A 19,573-nucleotide genomic window follows, 5' to 3' on the forward strand; every position below is an offset into this window, starting at 1 on the left:
ACGTTGGAACTGGGCCTTGACAGTTTCTAAAGGAAAGCACAATGGCAAATGTGCTCACATTTGTTCTGTAGAGGTTTGGGCAGAATGTTTTCATCTTTTACAGTGCACATTCTGCAAGATGAATTGTCTATTCAAACAATTTAAAAGTAAATGCGACAGCCCACACTTCCAAAAGACGAATTGTCGTTCAATATTTTGTTCATCAATACATGATTGTTTCTACTGCCTTGGTATAGGCTCTGAGATTAAAGTCTAGAATGTCGTGCTCCTATCGCACAGCAATACTGTAGCCTACCCATACTGTGAAATATATTTTAAATAGGCTACCGGTTTATTTACTTATGAGCATGCTTGGCTATTGAATGAGTAATGGATAAATGGTAGCAATCCTTTCTTCCCTCTCTGCCTTCTCCTCTGTTGCTGCTGTGTTCATCTCTGGTCTACTCATCAAAGCCTTAACCTGCTCACTTGATCCTATGCCCACCACCCTAGTCAAGACCTGTCTTGTGCTTTCTCCCCTCATGGTTGACATTGTCAATGTGTCCCATTGCGCTGGCACTGTACCCCCCCTGAACTCAAACTGGTTGCTATCACACCCATTCTGGTTAAAAAAACAAGGACTTGACCCAGCTAACCTCAACTACCAGCCCATATCCAACCTTACCTTTGTGGCTAAAGTCATTGGGTATGCTGTAGCTTCCCAACTCCAGCAGCACATGGACTTCTCATGACCTCTTCAATCAGGCTTTAGGGCCAATCACAGCACAGAAACGGCTCTGGTCAAAGTAGGCAATGATCTATTACTAGCGGCTGCCTGGCAATCTCATCCTCCTCATCCTACTGGACTTACCAGCTGCCTTTGACACTGTTTGCCATTCCATCCTCCTTGAAAGAATGGAGAGGACCCTGGGAATCACCGAAACAGCCCTGGCCCGGTTCAGGGTCCTACCTGTCGGGCAGCCCTGGCCCGGTTCAGGGTCCTACCTGTCGGGCAGCCCTGGCCCGGTTCAGGGTCCTACCTGTCGGGCAGCCCTGGCCCGGTTCAGGGTCCTACCTGTCGGGCAGCCCTGGCCGGTTCAGGGTCCTACCTGTCGGGCAGGCAGCAGTTTGTGACCCTGGGGCACTTCAAATCCACCCGTGCTCCTGTCCGCCAGAGGTCCCCCAAGGCTTAGTCCTAGGGGATTCTCCTTTTTATTATCTACATCATTAACACGGTCAACAATTCCACTGTTACACTGATGACACACCTGTTCACTCCAGCTGTCTAAAAGAAAGAAATACAATCATGAATGAGCTCCAGCTTTCTGAAGCTCAGGGACCATGTTGGTGGTCGCCAAGTTGTCTCCTGAAGAAGGTGGAGGAGTTTGACTTTATCATTGACCGTTGCTCTATCTGTCCTGTCTCTCTGTTGAATAATCTGGGGGTCATCCTCAATTCCACACTCTCCTTTGATGCGTACATTAAAACATCACAAAATCTGCCTTTTTCCATCTCAAGAACATCGCCAGACTCCGCCCGTCCCTTACCGACTCAGTTGGTGACACCCTTCTACGTGCCTTCATTACCTCAAGCCTGAACTATTGCAATGCTCAGCTCCCTCAACAAACTTCAGCATATCCAAAACAGCTCTGAGACTCCTCAACCACACCACACCCTGGGACCACATTACACCACACTCCTACAACCCTTTTAATCAACTTCAAAATCCTTTTTCCTCACCTACAAATCCCTGTATGGCTTGGCTCACTCCTATCTCTCCGTCATGCTACACATCTACACCCCCACCCTCAGCCTTCAATGACTCTGTGAATCTGACCCCATCCAAACCTTCAAAAACAATCTAAAAACTCCCCTTTTCAGACTAGGATTCAGCCTATAGTTTGAAACCTTGGTCTAGCTCTTTTTTTCTTTTAATCTACCAATCAGGAATCGTCTTCATTTTAACTGCCTTGATAACCTTGTTTTTCTGTTTTCGGGGTGTCGTTTTAGTATTGTCATATTTATATTCACTATTTTATTCCTTACTCTGTAAGTGCCCTTGGGTATTTTTAAAAGGTGCAAATAATTATTTATCGGTCATTCTTGCCTATTATTGAGCCAGACACACACACACACACACACACACACACACACACACACACACACACACACACACACCGCTCGGCCTCCAACTTTGATGTGATTCTAATGAGTGTTTTGGACTAGCAGAGATCCAGGGAAATCAACACTCATTAAACCTTCACATAAACCTTCAATACAGTGGGAATCCTTTGAACTGAAGTAAGTTGTCTTGTTTCATAAAACATTTTCATACAACATTTACTATATAGCTTAATTCCTCCCCCGGTCTTTGTTTGCTGTCTTGGTTTCAGAAGTAAAGAGTAAGCCATGCATTCAGTTTTTTTTTTAATGGCTTTCGTAGAGCTGCAATGAATGAAGGCCTCAGTCAATTTATGTGGTCCAGCGTTGATTCATTTTGTGGCTCCCATGTTCTGTTTTTTTACCAGCTGAATCTGTGGAAGGCAGTGTAGTGAGGTTGTAGCCTGCTGCACATTCGCAGTCAGAGAGCAGAGGCTGCTGGAGAGAGTGAGTRGACAGCAACTCGTAATCGCTATAGGCTCCTTTCTATGTCTATCAATTCCTCCCCCTCTGTGACAGCGTGCAGCAGCTCATCATGTTACGTCAGAGTTCAGCCCAGACCCCTTTTGTTGTGCTTATGGTACAAAAAGGGAGGGTAGCCAGCTAGGGTACGTGATGACTGCCTGGCCCTCAAAGTTCAGCTGTTGTATGCATGTTTAACCACTTAGAAAATGACTTGGGGATTAGAATGGGCTTCAATGACCAATGGATATTGTGTGAGAACAGTAAGCCGGTTAATGCTTAAAGTAAGCTGCAGTCAAACTGCAAGGCCAGTTGCTCCTTTAGCACAAAGCTAAATGGCTGTTCCTGTTGGATGGGCACTGCACAGAGCCTCCATTGAATAAGTTGGGACCGAGGTTGGGTGTGTGTGTGTGTGTGTGTAATAATAATTTGGCGGCTGCTTATATTTGTCCTATTTCACACGTGTACAAGTGTGTATTAATATACACTTGTGAATTGGAAATGTTTTTTTGTTTTTTTTGCATAGCCCAACTCTCCCTGAGACAACCTCGGAGGGTGGGGTCACGGCCAGAGTCTGCCATTATCAACGGCAAACCTGGAGCAATTAAGTGCCTTGTTCACGGGCACATTGGCAGACTTTTCACCTTGTCGGCGCCGGGATTGGAACTATCGACCTTTCAAACTAGCTAATCCTACGCTCTAACCACTAGGTTACCTGCTGCCCTGTGTGCCCTGTGTGCCCTGTGTGCCCTGTGTGCCCTGTGTGCCCTGTGTGCCCTGTGTGCCCTGTGTGCCCTGTGTGCCCTGTGTGCCCTGTGTGCCCTGTGTGTCTGAGCATGGTGTTTTGCAGTGTTTAGGGTGGACAGCAGGTGTCCATTGTATAGGTTGACCGATTATGATTTTTCAACGCCGATACCGATTAATCTGACCATTTAAAAAAATATAAAATATAAAATAAAATAAAAATATAAAAAATATATCTATAAATAAATACATACTGTATGTATTTGTAGTAATGACAATTACAACAATACTGAATGAACACTTTAACTTAATATAACACATCAATAAAAATCTATTTATCCTCAAATAAATAATGAAACATGTTCAATTTGGTTTAAATAATGCAAAAACAAAGTGTTGAAGAAGAAAGTAAAAGTACAATATGTGCCATGTAAAAAAGCTAACCTTTAAGTTCCTTGCTCAGAACATGAGAACATATGAAAGCTGGTGGTTCCTTTTAACATGAGACTTCAATATTCCAATGTAAGAGGTTTTAGGTTGTAATTAATATAGTATTTATAGGACTATTTCTCTCTATACCATTTGTATTTCATATACCTTTGACTATTGGATGTTCTTATAGGCACTTTAGTATTGCCAGTGTAACAGTATAGCTTCCGTCCCTCTCCTCGCCCCTACCTGGGCTCGAACCAGGAACACATCGACAACAGCCACCCTTGAAGCATCGTTACCCATCGCTCCACAAAATCCGCGGCCCTTGCAGAGCAAGGGGAACAACTACTCCAAGTCTCAGAGCGAGTGACGTTTGAAACGCTATTAGCGCGCACCCCGCTAACTAGGTAGCCATTTCACATCGGTTACACCAGCCTAATCTCGGGAGTTGATAGGCTTGAAGTCATAAACAGCTCAATACTTGAAGCACAGCGAAGAGCTGCTGGCAAAACGCATGAAAGTGCTGTTTGAATGAATGCTTACGAGCCTGCTGGTGCCTACCACCGCTCAGTCAGACTGCTCTATCAAATATCAAATCATAGACTTAATTATAACTTAACACACAAAAATACGAGCCTTTGGTCATTAATATGGTCGAATCCGGAAACTATCATTTCGAAAGCAAAACGTTTATTTCAGTGAAATACGGAACCGTTCCGTATTTTATCTAACGGGTGGCATCCCCTAAGTCTAAATATTGCTGTTACATTGTACAACCTTCAATGTTATGTCATAATTACGTAAAATTCTGGCAAATTAGTTCGCAACGAGCCAGGCGGCCCAAACTGTTGCATATACCCTGACTCTGCGTGCAATGAACGCAAGAGAAGTGACACAATTTCACCTGGTTAATATTGCCTGCTAACCTGGATTTCTTTTAGCTAAATATGCAGGTTTAAAAATATATACTTCTGTGTATTGATTTTAAGAAAGGCATTGGTGTTTATGGTTAGGTACGATTGTGCTTTTTCCGCAAATGCAAAATCATCCCCCGTTTGGCGAAGTTGGCTGTCTTTGTTAGGAAGAAATAGTCTTCACACAGTTCGCAACGAGCCAGGCGGCCCAAACTGCTGCATATACCCTGACTCTGTTGCAAGAGAAGTGACACAATTTACCTAGTTAAAATAAATTCATGTTAGCAGGCAATATTAACTAAATATGCAGGTTTAAAAGTGTATACTTGTGTATTGGTTTTAAGAAAGGCATTGATGTTTATAGTTAGGTACACGTTGGAGCATTGACAGTCCTTTTTCGCGAATGCGCACCGCATCGATTATATGCAACGCAGGACACGCTAGATAAACTAGTAATATCATCACCCATGTGTAGTTAACTAGTGATTATGATTGATTGATTGTTTTTTATAAGACAAGTTTAATGCTAGCTAGCAACTTACCTTGGCTTACTGCATTCGCGTAACAGGCAGGCTCCTCGTGGAGTGCAATGAGAGGCAGGTGGTTAGAGCGTTGGACTAMTTAACTGTAAGGTTGCAAGATTGAATCCCRGAGCTGACAAGGTAAAAATCTGTCGTTCGGCCCCTAAACAAGGCAGTTAACCCACTGTTCCTAGGCCGTCATTGAAAATAAGAATTTGTTCTTAACTGACTTGCCTAGTTAAATAAAGGTGTAAAAAAAAAATAAAAAAAAATACCAATTTCCGATTGTTATGAAAACTTGAAATCGGCCCTAATTAATCGGCCATTCCTTTTAATCGGTCGACCTCTAGGGCCCTGTAAAATTTGCATTGCCGAGAACGTGGACTGAAATACAGTCTAAAAAATATTGTTTAAAAATACAACATTTTATAGGGCCCTACCATTGTTCCCTTCCACTACATTAAGTTGCTCCATACCTGTGTTGTAACACTGCAACTTTTACACTAACACAGCGATAGTGTTACTACACAGGTATAGCAGCAGCTTTATATAAAGTGTTAAAGTAACTGTCCAGTGAAAATCTCACTTTATYAAAGTTCATATTCTGTTAACTCATACCCAAATAATGTTGTTGACTCATCCTATAATCATATATGGGCCAAAGCATAAATTGGAGAAAAAAACACTTCAAAAACCCCACCTCAAACTTGATTCTCAAACAGGCCGTTTCAGAAATGCTTGCTATTTCCTCATAGAGGATGATGTCATCCTCCTGAGGCGGATGAGCTGGCCAATCAGCAGTCTACCTGCGTGAATATTTTTAATGACCGGTATATGCCCACACCATTCTGTTGGGGTATGCCCACACCATTCCAACACAAATTAGCTCCTTTTTAACATACTTAATTACATTTTTCTGGGAAGGAAAACAATTTATTTAACCAATATTGTAATTAATTATAGGTCAGATTTCTATGAAATCTGGAAACAAACTAGACAGTTTAACGAATATTTTATTTGGCACACATCTATCTATAACATCCCATTGTATAACTAACTACCTCCTCTTTCACAATTTTGTTTTGTGCCAAGTCCCACTGAATATTTAATGAACCACAGAAACTCCCGGAATAACAACTAGCTTCTCTGCCCTCTTTCTCTTCTTCTCTTCATTCTTTCTTATGGTCCTAGTTTGGTTTTAATTGTTACTTTCAAAGCGGGGAATTCTTGCTTTGAAATATTGCTGTTAAACTGAGCAACAGAGAAATGATTTCAAATTGACCTCCAGGGTGTCATTACATACTAGTGGTTGGTTTGCTTTTTCGGTTCTTGGAACTCTTTGGAACTGTGTGGAACTCTGGAAGTTCCAAATTCCATATAACAGAAAGCGAAGTGGGTTGGAGAGAATTAATGTGACGGGAAACAGCCCTGGTTTAACTCTCTTTCCTGCAGAGCCCTCCACCTCTCCGTCACCCCTATATATATATATATATATATATGACACACACACTACCGTTCACTTAGAAATGGCCTTGTTTTTGAAAGAAAAGCACTTTTTCATTTTTAAAATAACATCAAATTGATCAGAAATACAGTGTAGACATTGTTAACGTTGTAAATGACTATTGTGGCTGGTAATGGCAGAATGTTTATGGAATATCTACATAGGCCCATTATCAGCAACCATCACTCCTGTGTTCCAATGGCACATTGTTAGCTAATCCAAGTTTATCAATTAGAAAACCCTTTTGCAATTGTGTTAGCGCAGCTGAAAACTGTTATAACCAGGGTTATATTCTGTATACCACCCCTACCTTGTCACAACACAACTGTTAAGATGGCACACCTGTTAATTGAAATGCATTCTAGGCGACTACCGCAAAGCTGGTTGAGAGAATGCCAAGAGTGTGCAAAGCTGTCATCAAGGCAAAGGGTGGCTATTTGAAGAATCTAAAATATATATATTGGTTTAACACTTTTCTTGGTTACTACATTATTCCATATGTGTTATTTAATAGTTTTGATGTTTTCACAATTATTCTACAATGTAGAAAATAGTAATATATATATATATATTTTTTTTTATGAGTAGGTGTGTCCAAACTTTTGACTGTTTGTGTGTGTGTATGCTCCAAGAATGTCGATAACTCTGACTCGTTCATTTTATTCCATTCATTTCAGATTCCCATTTGGGCTCTTGCCTTTTAACAGCATGTAATATAATCCAATCACTATCGCCAGGCCCGGGGAAACGGCCCACTGGGGAATGGGAAGGATAAAAGGCTGCTATTCCACTTTAGCTCAGTGCTAGAACATGTGGAAGTGTTTCTAACATTTTWGTGTACTCCGTTAGTAAACATTTGAGCTATCTGTTGTGTTCTGTACAGTTAGGGACAGTGCTTGACTTGGACTGAAATAGGTTCCGGTACTCACTTTGGGTGCCGGTACTGTTTATATATTTAGGTGCAGGAGCTCCACAATACTTTTGAGCTAATATTCTATGAGGAACAGGAGCTCAAGCAGTAGAACATTTGAGGTGCCGGTACTCGGCTCCGGTGAGCTCCTGCCCAAGTCAAGCACGGATTAGGGGACAATTGCAACTGTTCTTTGGCATCACGGCACACTCTTCTGAGTTGTAAACCAGGACAAGCTTGAAACCGTAACTGCTGCCTTAGAGAGATTTAACCAGCAGAATTATGGGTGTCATACTGCACCCTGGAAGTTCTAAACACCCTCCACTGATAATAAACTTGTCAGCCTCTTAGCAAAACCCTAACTACCTTTATTCTTCCAAATTTCAACGCATGCCCCTTAGGTCTCCTCCAAGAACGACTCCATGCTCCTCTTCTTTTAAAGCATGTGTCTCTTCTCTGAGATTTGAGGGGGGGAGGGTTGCGAGAACCCTACACATGAAATCAATTAAAAGGTGCTGGAATGTGCTATGAGGGTCTGGTTTTGATTTGTTGGGATGGAGGGATGGCCGTATTGAGGGAGACAGAGCAAGGGATGGCAGGATGAGGGAGAGAGTTAAAGTGGGCCCGTAATTTGGTGTGTCCCAGCTGGGGCTTGATGTCTGGAGGCCTCTGTCATATGCCTGCCTGCCTGCCTGCTCTGCTCATTAAATAGTGGTGACATGGAACAACTCCCACTCTACTATCCCATACTCTGCTGTGGTCTCTTTCTGCCATTTTATGCTGTCTCCAGTTTGTTTATTTTCTGTCGCTCTGGCACTCTCGTTCTCTAAATCGATAGTTTCGTTCTCTACCTCTTCTTTATCACCTGACACACACACACACACACACACACACACACACACACACACACACTGTGATCTGAGCAACGACGCTGACTAGTTTCATCTCATCCTGCCCTCTGCCACCTCATTGACATTCACCAGCAGAGTGTGACGAGAATAACTTTTATCTGTGCTGAATTGGTAATTGCCTCAAATGTGCCTTGTGCATATAAATGTACGTAAAATAAATACAGCGCTGACAAACCACAACATCAATTAATTGTTAGGCCTCGTTAACATCCTACTCATAAGGCATTTGAGTGTGTTTGCTGATCTAGGATCAGTTTAACATTTTAGATCAATATTAATACAGTTATATGGACATTGGAGACCTGATCCTAGATCACCACTCCTACTCTGAGATGCTTGAATGTGTGAGGGAATACAGGGCAGGGCACTTCCTCCAGACTGGCTAGTAACACAGATACAGACATACAGTAGCTTCCTGTGACCTCCTCAGACAGATGTGTGAAAAGGCTTTCACTTCTCAGGTATTTCTTGAACAAATATTATGACAAATCTTACAAAGTGGGCCAGACTGACTGAGCGCATTCCTCAGCTTCTAATGGGTATTGAGAGAGGAACTCTGCTTTTATATTTAATGCTAATCTACAATAGAACTCTCTTGTCTCTGTGTACAAAGCCTCCATATACAGTAGGCCTATAGAGATATTGTTATTTTTGTCTGATAACCAACAWTGACTTATGGAAGAAATAAGGGTTTATAAGTAGTTTATACTATTAGTTCTAGGTTTATTTGTAGTTSATAAATCAGTAGTAAATAGAGACGTGAGTGCAGCAACATCAGCTATGTTTAGTAGAGCGTTCACCTCAAATCCAATTTGTATTGGTCACGTACACATATGTTGCAGATGTTATTGRGGGTGTAGCGAAATGCTTGTGTTCCTAGCTCCAACAGTGCAGTAGTATCTAACAATACACACATCTCAAAGTAAAATAATGGAATAAATAAATAAATATAAATATTAAGATGAGCAATGTCGGAGTGGCATTGACTAAAATACAGTAGAATACACTACAGTTCAAAAGTTTGGGGTCACTTTGAAATGTCCTTGTTTTTGAAAGAAAATCACTTTTCTGGCAGCTTCATTAAATAGTACCCGCGAAACGCCAGTCTCAACGTCAACAGTAAAGAGGCGACTCCGGGATGCTGGCCTTCTAGGCAGAGTTGCAAAGAAAAAGCCGTATCTCACATGGCCAATAAAAATAAATGATTAAGATGGGCGAAAGAACACAGACACTGGACAGAGGAACTCTGCCTAGAAGGCCAGCATCCCGGAGTCGCCTCTTCACTGTTGACTTTGAGACTGGTGTTTTGCGGGTACTATTTAATGAACATGTCAGTTGAGGACTTGTGAGGCATCTGTTTCTCAAACTAGACACTCTAATGTACTTGTCCTCTTGCTCAGTTGTGCACCGGGCCTCCCACTCGTCTTTCTATTCTGGTAAGAGCCAGTTTGTGCTGTTCTGTGAAGGGAGTAGTACACAGCATTGTACGAGATCTTCAGTTTCATGGCAATTTCTCGCATGGAATAGCCCTCATTTCTTAGAAGACGAGTTTCAGAAGAAAGTTATTTGTTTCTGGCCATTTTGAGCTTGTAAGCAAACCCACAAATGCTGATGCTCCAGATACTCAACTAGTCTAAAGAAGGCCAGTTTTATTGCTTCTTTAATCAGAACAACAGTTTTTAGCTGTGCTAACATAATTGCAAAAGGGTTTTCTAATGATCAATTAGCCTTTTAAAATTATAAACTTGGATTAGCTAACGCAACGTGCGATTGGAACACAGGAGTGATGGTTGCTGATAATGGGCCTATGTAGATATTCCATAAAAAATTTGCCGTTTCCAGCCGCAATAGTCATTTACAACATTAACAATGTCTACACTMGTATTTCGGATCAATTTGATATATTAATGGACAAAAAAATWGCTTTTCTTTCAAAAACAAGTACATTTCTAAGTGACGCCAAACTTTTGTACGGTAGTGTACATATGAAATGAGAGCACTTGTAATTTGCTGTCAAATTTAATCTGGATCACAAATTAGAGTGATATTATTGAGTGTAATAAATAGCCAGAGGACTGTTTTGACAGTCGTTGACGTCTAAACAGTAGAAATACCTTCACACTGCTCGTCACCTTATTATAGGTGTTTTCATCCGATTCAGTTTAGTATCCTAATATGACCTTGTTACATGTTAAACATAACAACCCCAATCACGGACTCATTCTTAGTGCGACAAGATCCCTTATGATCCTCTTGGTGGTGGAAGTGTCCTGGAGGGCAGGCAGTCTACCTGCTCCCTGTAGGCTGTCCCGTCATTGTTGGTAATCAGGCCTACTACTGTCGTGTCATCAAGTTTGCTGATGACGGCATTGGAACTGTGTGAGGCCACTCAGTCGTGGGTGTACAGGAGGGGACCGAGGACGCACCCTTGTGGGACTCTAGTGATGAGAATCAGTGTCGAAGCTAGGCAACATTACCTCCGTCACCTCGAGGCGGCCCGTCTGAAAGTCCAGGACCCAGTTCCGTAGGGAGGAGTTCAGTCCCAGGGCCGTGAGCTTAGAGGGCGCTATAGTATTGAAGTCAGAGCTGTAGTCGATGAACAGCATCATCACATATGCATTCCTTTTTGTCCAGGTTGGTGAGGGCAGTGTTCAGTGCAATGGCGATTGCGTCGTCCTTGGATTTGTCAGGGCGGTAGGTGAGTTGGGGAGGGAGGTGGGGATGTGGTCTGACTAGCTTCTCGAAGCACTTCATGATGACGGAAGTGAGTGCTACGGYGCGTTAGTCATTCAGTTCAGTTACTTTCTATTTTTTGGGTACAGGGATAATATTGGACATCTTGAAGCAGGTGGGGATAGCGGCCTGAGCTAGAGAGCGCTTGAAAATGTCAGAATACACAACAGCCAACTGGTCTGCACATGCTCTGAGGGCGCGGCTAGGTATGTCATCTGGGCCGGCAGCCTTGCGAGGTTTAACACATTTGAATGACTTACACAATTCTGTTGTGGCTGTTTTCCTTTTGGATGAAATGCAGTGAGGTGAGAAATTATTAATTGATGGGTGTTCCCGGAGGTCTAGTGATAACAGCACCAATGGTAATGTAATCCAAGTCACCTTTCAGAGGTGGCAGGAAAAGGAAGTAATTTAACTGGCAATGCCAGCTTTAGCTTCCGCTGGCATCATAGCCTTTTAAATACRCGTTTACTGTTTGGTCCAGCCAGTCCCAGGAGGGCAAATGAAGGCCATTCATTAATTTCTTTCATTCATTCATTCGTCCCCCTTCTGGAGCTCAAACATATTCAAATGATTACCATCAAATCCCAGGTTGATGTTGCACCTTCTGCAGCATTTTGGCCTTGCCTTTGGGGGAAAAAATAAGGTCGTTAATAAGGAATTAACAATCCCCATCTCTGTCTGAGATATTTCAGTACTGTGCTTTGAAAGGGGACGACTGAGGGGAAAAGCTAGCCAGCAACCTCCAATTACCCCCGGAGGTTCTCCCGTGTGTGTGTGTGTGTGTGTGTGTGTGTGTGTGTGTGTTGTGTGTGTGTGTGTGTGTGTGTGTGTGTGTACACACTGGTATGTGGAGCGTTGATAAAATTAGAACCCGCAATGTTTTATTTCCAGTTTTTATGCCCAGTCATGGAGAACAAGTGGCTGAGCTGCTCCAGAGAGGCAAGGGGAGGAGAGGGAAATGCCTGTACATAGCAGCCTACTCTAGGCTTTTATACTTCCACTGATCCCTTCTCCTACCTGAATCTATGCTCCAGGTTAGGCTTAGAAAGGCCAGGGGGTGAGGAGGAGAATATCCACACACAGCAGCCTGATTTGGGCTCAATACCACTCCTCTCCCGGTCTCATTGCTGGACCTACCCTTTTTGTCTGGCTATGTTCAGCTGTTGAGACTGGCTCAAGGAAGGGTAGTATCAATGGAAGGCTAGTACTGTTTATCAGTGTAAGTGGAGCTAATGTATTTACAGCGTTGCAGAATTGACAAATACAGGAAATGGTCATAAATGACCAATAGAGAGTGAGCTGTAACTTCTAATAGCCCTCGGGCCATGGTTAGCCTCTTGTTCCATTTCAGTGGTCCCTCTTTGGGACTAGGTGTGTGCATGTCATCTAAGTTCCTTCAGTCATCGGCTTCTGTCTGTTCTTWAAAAAAAAAATTGTACAATGTTTTCTCTCTCCCTCCGTCTTTATTTTTGCCCCTCCCCTGTGCGGTTGCTAGGGCCTTGTGAAGTTTGTGCACTCTCAAAGTCGTTCTCTCCTATCCATTCATGGTTGTGTTCACATATTACATTCCTGTCACATTGGGAAATGCCTTCATTTGGAAATGTCTGTCCTCTCATGTCCTTGAGTGTAAATGGAGAGGCCTGAAAGAGAGCGGCGATGCTGTTCTGAATGTTAAGTACCGTCACTCTCCTAATCATTTCAAACATCAAGGTGCTGTTAGTGTATTAAAGACGGCTGTCATTTGATCTGCACCATACCCTTCAGCTTCTAATTGTATTTACAATAACCTGACACTCATGAGTCTCCGCATTTGAGTCCACACACACACACACACACTCACTCCCAGGGCTCTCTAGCCTAAATCCCTTAGCATGACAGTTTAGAGAGAACATGACCACAATGATACACTGCCCTCATACTCTCTTGTGATTGCAGTCACATCACTTTCCCCTTGTGTTCCGCTCCCTTCCCCCAAACACCGCTCTGCCTGCTAAATGATGTGCTGAGGGAGGGAGAGAGGGAAGGAAAGATGGAGAAAGAGAGAGAGGGAGGGCGAGCGAGGCAGTTCCTGCAGAGAATCACAATGAGGTGGTCTGATATGYGCTGCGATTCTCTCTGTGTGTGTGTGGGACTCTGCTCTGTTTCCACAACACTGCTGCTCTGCTCTCTCTAAAACAAGTACAGTGACAATGACGTCCCCAGCTGAGGTAGACACACGACCAATACAGTACTCTTCTCTCCTCCTGAATCCTGATTATCGTTGGGAACCAGTGTAACTGTCTGAAATGTTATTTTTTTGTTGTTGGTTTTGGTTTTTGGTTTAATCCTACAGAAATGATTCATTTTCATCTAGTCAACACATCGTGATCGTACTCTGCTGACTCACGAGAAGAGTCTTTGCCAACAGTATTCAACTCTGCCTCCCAACAGCACCACCTCCTCCTCCTCCGCCGCCTCCTCTATCTGAATACCAATGTACTGACTGAAAGGCAGGAACCAGATACAATGAGGCAATGCTGCCAGTCTGCCAAACTAGCATATTTGTCATGTAGGACCTGGCTGTCAGCAACAAACCAGGCTGTTCCCCTCATGATCTGTGATGGAATTTTCCAGACTTAAAGGCCTTAGTCCAGGCCCAGGGTGACACACACACACACACACACACACCTTGTTGCTGGGTGACCATGCAGGGGTCAACACAAGGTCAATAACCCTGCTCTGTATCCAATCCACCACAGGGAGTGGAGCACCTCATTCAGAAAACACACTTTTCTACAAACTCACTCACTCTCAACACTGGTGCCTTTAAGTCGGTTAGCAGTTTGTTTATTTCCTCTCCCCAGACAACCCGTTTTCCCTCTGCTTTGGATTTACCTCTGAGGGGGTTTTCAACGTAACCGACCGACCAGAAGCCTTTTCCTTTCTACCACAATCTTCACGGTCATCACTGAGCAGTCAGTCATTTTCTCTGACCTCTGAGAAGAATCCCGGTGTGGTATTTCTGAGCAGTACATGTCAGCAGAGATTGTTGAGGTTGGTTTACCACATGGTAGCACCACATGGTAGCACCACAGAGTAGCCCTGACAGCCCAATGGCCCTCTAGCTATGTCTGGCACTGCCCCTCTGCTGACATGGTTAAACTGAAACTCACACCTGGGTTCAAATAGTATTTGCCATCTCTCAAATACTCTAGCTGCCCTGGATTGAGCTTGCCTGGCGCTATTAAACCAATTGCATAGTCCCAAAATGTGCAACCCCGCCCAGCTGACACTCCAGGCAAGGCTCCACCAAACGCTGAAAGTATTTGAAATAAAATAAATAGTACTTGAGACCAGGTCTGGTAAGACTCAGCCACACTCTGGGAAACCTTGTGAAGCGCCACTTTTTAATTAGGCCAGTTTATGCTAACGCTATAACAACCTGCCCACAAAAAACACACCCAAAGCAACAACAGTCCTGATCCAATAAATGTCTTCAGTAGTGGTTCGCTAGCCTAATTTCTGTTCAGTTGAAAATAAAACATTCATACCTTTTTTACAGAAATGCAGGCACAAAAACGCAGTATAGGGGAGAATCGTAGAATTACATATGTCATTGTATTACAGGATCTCTGGGGGGGGGGGGACATTCTCCAAAAATAACTAAGGACTCTGTGATAAATGTTGGTAATAACACCTTGTCTGTGTTCTGTATGTTCCAGCTCCGAAGACATGCAGTCCTAAGCAGTTTGTGTGTAAGGACCAGGTGACATGCATCTCTAAAGGATGGCGCTGCGATGGAGAGAAGGACTGTCCGGATGGATCAGACGAAGCGCCTGATATCTGTAAGTACAGTTAGCCTGCATGTTACGTGATATCTGATACCTGTAAGTACAGTTAGCCTGCATGTTACGTGATATCTGATACCTGTAAGTACAGTTAGCCTGCATGTTACGTGATATCTGATACCTGTAAGTACAGTTAGGCCTGCATGTTACGTGATATCTGATACCTGTAAGTACAGTTAGCCTGCATGTTACGTGATATCTGATACCTGTAAGTACAGTTAGCCTGCATGTTACGTGATATCTGATACCTGTAAGTACAGTTAGCCTGCATGTTACGTGATATCTGATACCTGTAAGTACAGTTAGCCTGCATGTTACGTGATATCTGATACCTGTAAGTACAGTTAGCCTGCATGTTACGTGATATCTGATACCTGTAAGTACAGTTAGCCTGCATGTTACGTGATATCTGATACCTGTAGTACAGTTAGCCTGCATGTTACGTGATATCTGATACCTGTAAGTACAGTTAGCCTGCATGTTACGTGATATCTGATACCTGTAAGTACAGTTCTAGGATAGCCCTCTACAGCAGGGTTTCTTATTAAACTTTTCCAGCCTGGGATCCAAATGAGAAATTCTGTGTGTTCCTGGGTCCCAAGCTTAGGAAAATACGCAACTATACGTAATTATCGGTACATTTCATTGCCCTTATGCCACCTCCCCTTATGCCCCCCCCTAAAAAATGCAATGTAGACAAAAACAAATAACAATGAAATACCCATAAATATATTCTGTTTCTTTTTCCCTGTTAAAAACACTCTTGCATACCTGTCTTGGTTGGAACTGTTGAGGTTAAAATACAATTAAATAATTTCWTTCTGAACTGGAATAAACGGATTGATCGCATCGCACAGATGTAGAACAGAACACACAGGCTTTTTGATCYTGCAACCCTAAGTAACAGTATACATAAAAAAAAAATATCAGGCCTACTGTAGAAATMATTGTTGATAGTCTAGGTTGGAACTGTTGCTGTTAAAATACATATTTWAAAAAATTCTGAACTGGAATAAACTGATCACATCACACAGATGTAGCTCAGAAAACACACACATACACACAGTCCTAATGAGAGGTGTGTGGCTGGTTGACGTTRTCAACAAGCATGTCTATTCTGAGCTCCGTTTTTGACAGTCCAACACTGAGGTCATACTCAGCATTGACACTGTTTCTGTACTTGAGAACCCTGACTCGCGTAGGTATGTGGTGCCAAACTGGATCAGAACATCTTACTGCTTTCTCAGTCAGGCAGGAGACCGCTTCCTGCTGCAGATGAGCAACCCAGAACTGTGTGAGTGTTTGTCTCAAAAAGCATCTTGCTTCAATCAGTTTATTCCAGTTCAGAATAAAAATGAGTACTTGTAGCAGCAACAGTTCCAACCTAGACTTGTTTTCAACAGTCAGTTCTACAGTAACATGTACGGTAGGCCTGATAATTTTCATCTTCATCTGTACTGTTTCTTTGGGTTGCACTATCTGTAGCTAGTTAGCTTGCTTTGGCTAATGTTAGCGATTAGCTGTGTAATGTTAAAAGGCCAGGGGATTGTTTGAAAGAGAAACTCGCATCTTCTACTATGAGAGAGAGTACTTCCTTATTGCTGCTTATCATCACTTGTTATAAAATGACAACAATGCCTTGTTAGTTGACTTTTACAATTTCGAAGCGAGCACTGTTTCCTGGAGCATTCTACCATGTTCTGAAATGACTCCCTGGGTTTACCGTCATGTACAGTAGTGCCTGGATGTTTGGTCTGGACGTGTCGTTTTATTAATTTGTTCGTTTCGAGAGACTCATTACTAAGCATTTCCCCACTCKAAACGCATTGTGGGCGCTCTTCGTTATTTCTCAAAGTTTGTATGAAAGAGACAAAAAGTTGTCGCTGTATTTGCGTCTCAAGACGATTGCGCTCAGTCAGAACTTGTGGCTAGCATGAGTCCAGTTCATGACAGCGGTGAGGAATAGCAAGTCAGTGGCTTGAACCACAGCTCTGCAGCGTGTGTGTCGCGGAGTGATCCTCAAGAAAACTGCAGAAAAAATATCCGGTAAACCGCGAAGCACACGGGCATCTCCCGCTACCTCGCCCACTCGCGCAGCTGCCAAACTAGAGCAGAGGCCGCTGCTAAGCAGAGAGCACTTGGCCAAATTAATTCCAGTAATTAATGAAATAATTATACATTTCTGTCGCAACCCACCATTAACAGGTCCATACTTTAAGAAATGCTGCTCTACAGCCAACAGGGCAAGCCCCCCCAGTCACTTATGTTTAACTTCTTCTTGAAAGGTGGCTGTAAAGCTTCTGTAGGACCATCTCTCTGTGGAGGTGCCCTCAGGACAGCTGTAGCCTGCAGGACATTGTGCTTAGATGTTACGATTTGCTTTTTAGCATCACTGACCTTCCTTCCCATTCAGCTCATCCACAGATGATATWCAGTACAAACCATGGTGGCCATGTCTTAGCACACATCGCCATTTAATTAGTGCAGTAAAGACATAAAGCCTTGTTCAGCCAGTGTAACATTGGGTCAGGTTCTGCCCTCTCTGTTTGTCTGAAGGACACCAGTGTAGAGACTGCCCTGTCCGACTGCCCAGTCTGGCCCGGTTGGGCAGTTATAGTCTAGTGAGTTAATAGCTCTCTCTAATGACGTCCGGTTGTTTAGTCTGGCTGTTCAGAGGGATGTCTGCTCGTGTCTAGACTCGGCCTCATCTCATCTGTGTGGTCTCTGAGAGGCTGGTGCCAGGCAAGACAGTCACATCTGACAGCCACCCTCTGGGTCTCTGCACCCAGACACTCTCACTATGTATGGGTGTGAGTGTATGGTATGGAGGAGTTTATAATGGCGACTAATTGCGATGTGTCTCTCCCAGCAGTCTGTCTGTCATAGGGCGACGACTCATCAGATCTGTTACATTTTTTACCTGATTACGTTTAGAATTTCCCCAAAATCTGTTTTCTCTTATGTTTTTTCCAATATTCTGCTTTTCCCCAAAAAATTGTTTTTCGTTTTTATTATATTTATCCTTTAAATGTTTTTATTACTTTTATTTTATTTATTTATTTTTTACAAGGAAATTGGATGTTCTAAGTCCACAACAATACTCAAACCACATCAGTAGACCACTTTTGATGTCTGGGACTTTTGGGTGTAGTTACCCTTTTAAAGGTGGAATATGCAGAAATCGCTCCGCCATTTTCCGGTTGCAAAAATTCTAATTGTTTGCCTAATTTCAGTTTGTGACAAAAAAAGCTCTGAGTGAAGAGAATCATTGTACCATCGAAACTGCTGTGAAATTAACTGGAAACAAAGAAATAGAATATATCCTACTTCTTAGACTTGCTTTCAATGAAAATGTCTGATCTAGAACTCAAATTTCTATGTACATTTGATCGGGTTGCCCAAAAAGTGAAATATTATAGCTTTAATGTAGGTGTGCACCAGCCAGAGACTGGTTAGCGACGTTTCTGTAGCGCTCATATGACTCGTGATTGCTGTGTTTGCAAAACAAACGGCCATTGGATTGATGGAAATAATCATGATATCATTATGCGATGGAGGCATAGTCTACTTTGCAGTTAACATTTATTTAAGAAGGTTGGGAAAGCCTTTCCATGTATACCAGAAGAAGGTTATCGTTAGCGTCATTGCTAACCCCTACACAAAGTGTAGACATACGTGTGCACCGCAGCTACTTGCCCAAGCCTCCCCAGCTTCTCCTTCACCCAAATCCAGATACCTGGATCCGTACAAATCAGCTGGGCAAGACAATCTGGACCCTCTCTTTCTAAAATTATCCGCCGCCATTGTTGCAACCCCTATTACCAGTCTGTTCAACATCTCTTTCGTATCGTCTGAGATCCCTAAAGTTTGGAAAGCTGCCCTCTTCAAAGGGGGTGACACTCTAGACCCAAACTGTTATAGACCTATATCCATCCTGCCCTGCCTTTCTAAAGTCTTTGAAAGCCAAGTTAATAAACAGATCACTGACCATTTCGAATCCCACCGTACCTTCTCCGCTGTGCAATCCGGTTTCCGAGCTGGTCACAGGTGCACCTCAGCCTCGCTCAAGGTACTAAATTATATCATAACCGCCATCGATAAAAGACAGTACTGTGCAGCCGTCTTCATTGATCTGGCCAAGGCTTTCGACTCTGTCAATCACCGTATCCTTATCGGCAGACTCAACCGCCTTGGTTTCTCAAATGATTGCCTCGCCTGGTTCACCAACTACTTCTCAGACAGAGTTCAGTGTGTCAAATCGGAGAGCCTGTTGTCCGGACCTCTGGCAGTCTCTATGGGGCTACCACAGGGTTCAATTCTCGGGCCGACTCTTTTCTCTGTATATATCAACGATGTCCCTCTTGCTGCGGGTGATTCCCTGATCCACCTCTACGCAGACGACACCATTCTGTATACATCCGGCCCTTTGGACACTGTGTTAACTAACCTCCAAATGAGCTTAAAGGCCATACA

At 43.1% G+C, this 19,573-nt stretch overlaps 1 protein-coding gene across 1 annotated transcript in view; it reads left to right on the forward strand.

Moving 5' to 3' along the window:
* The window catches only part of LOC111976213 (low-density lipoprotein receptor-related protein 1), a 54,705-nt gene that overhangs the window by 18,677 nt on the left and 16,455 nt on the right, over nt 1–19,573 (forward strand). Inside the window, exon 2 of the mRNA XM_024004960.2 lies at nt 14,975–15,097. Within this exon, the coding sequence (XP_023860728.1) occupies nt 14,975–15,097 (123 nt within the window). The remainder of the gene's footprint in view (nt 1–14,974; nt 15,098–19,573) is intronic.

The sequence above is a fragment of the Salvelinus sp. IW2-2015 genome, linkage group LG17 (genome assembly GCF_002910315.2).
Source record: "Salvelinus sp. IW2-2015 linkage group LG17, ASM291031v2, whole genome shotgun sequence".
Lineage (NCBI taxonomy): Eukaryota > Metazoa > Chordata > Actinopteri > Salmoniformes > Salmonidae > Salvelinus > Salvelinus sp. IW2-2015.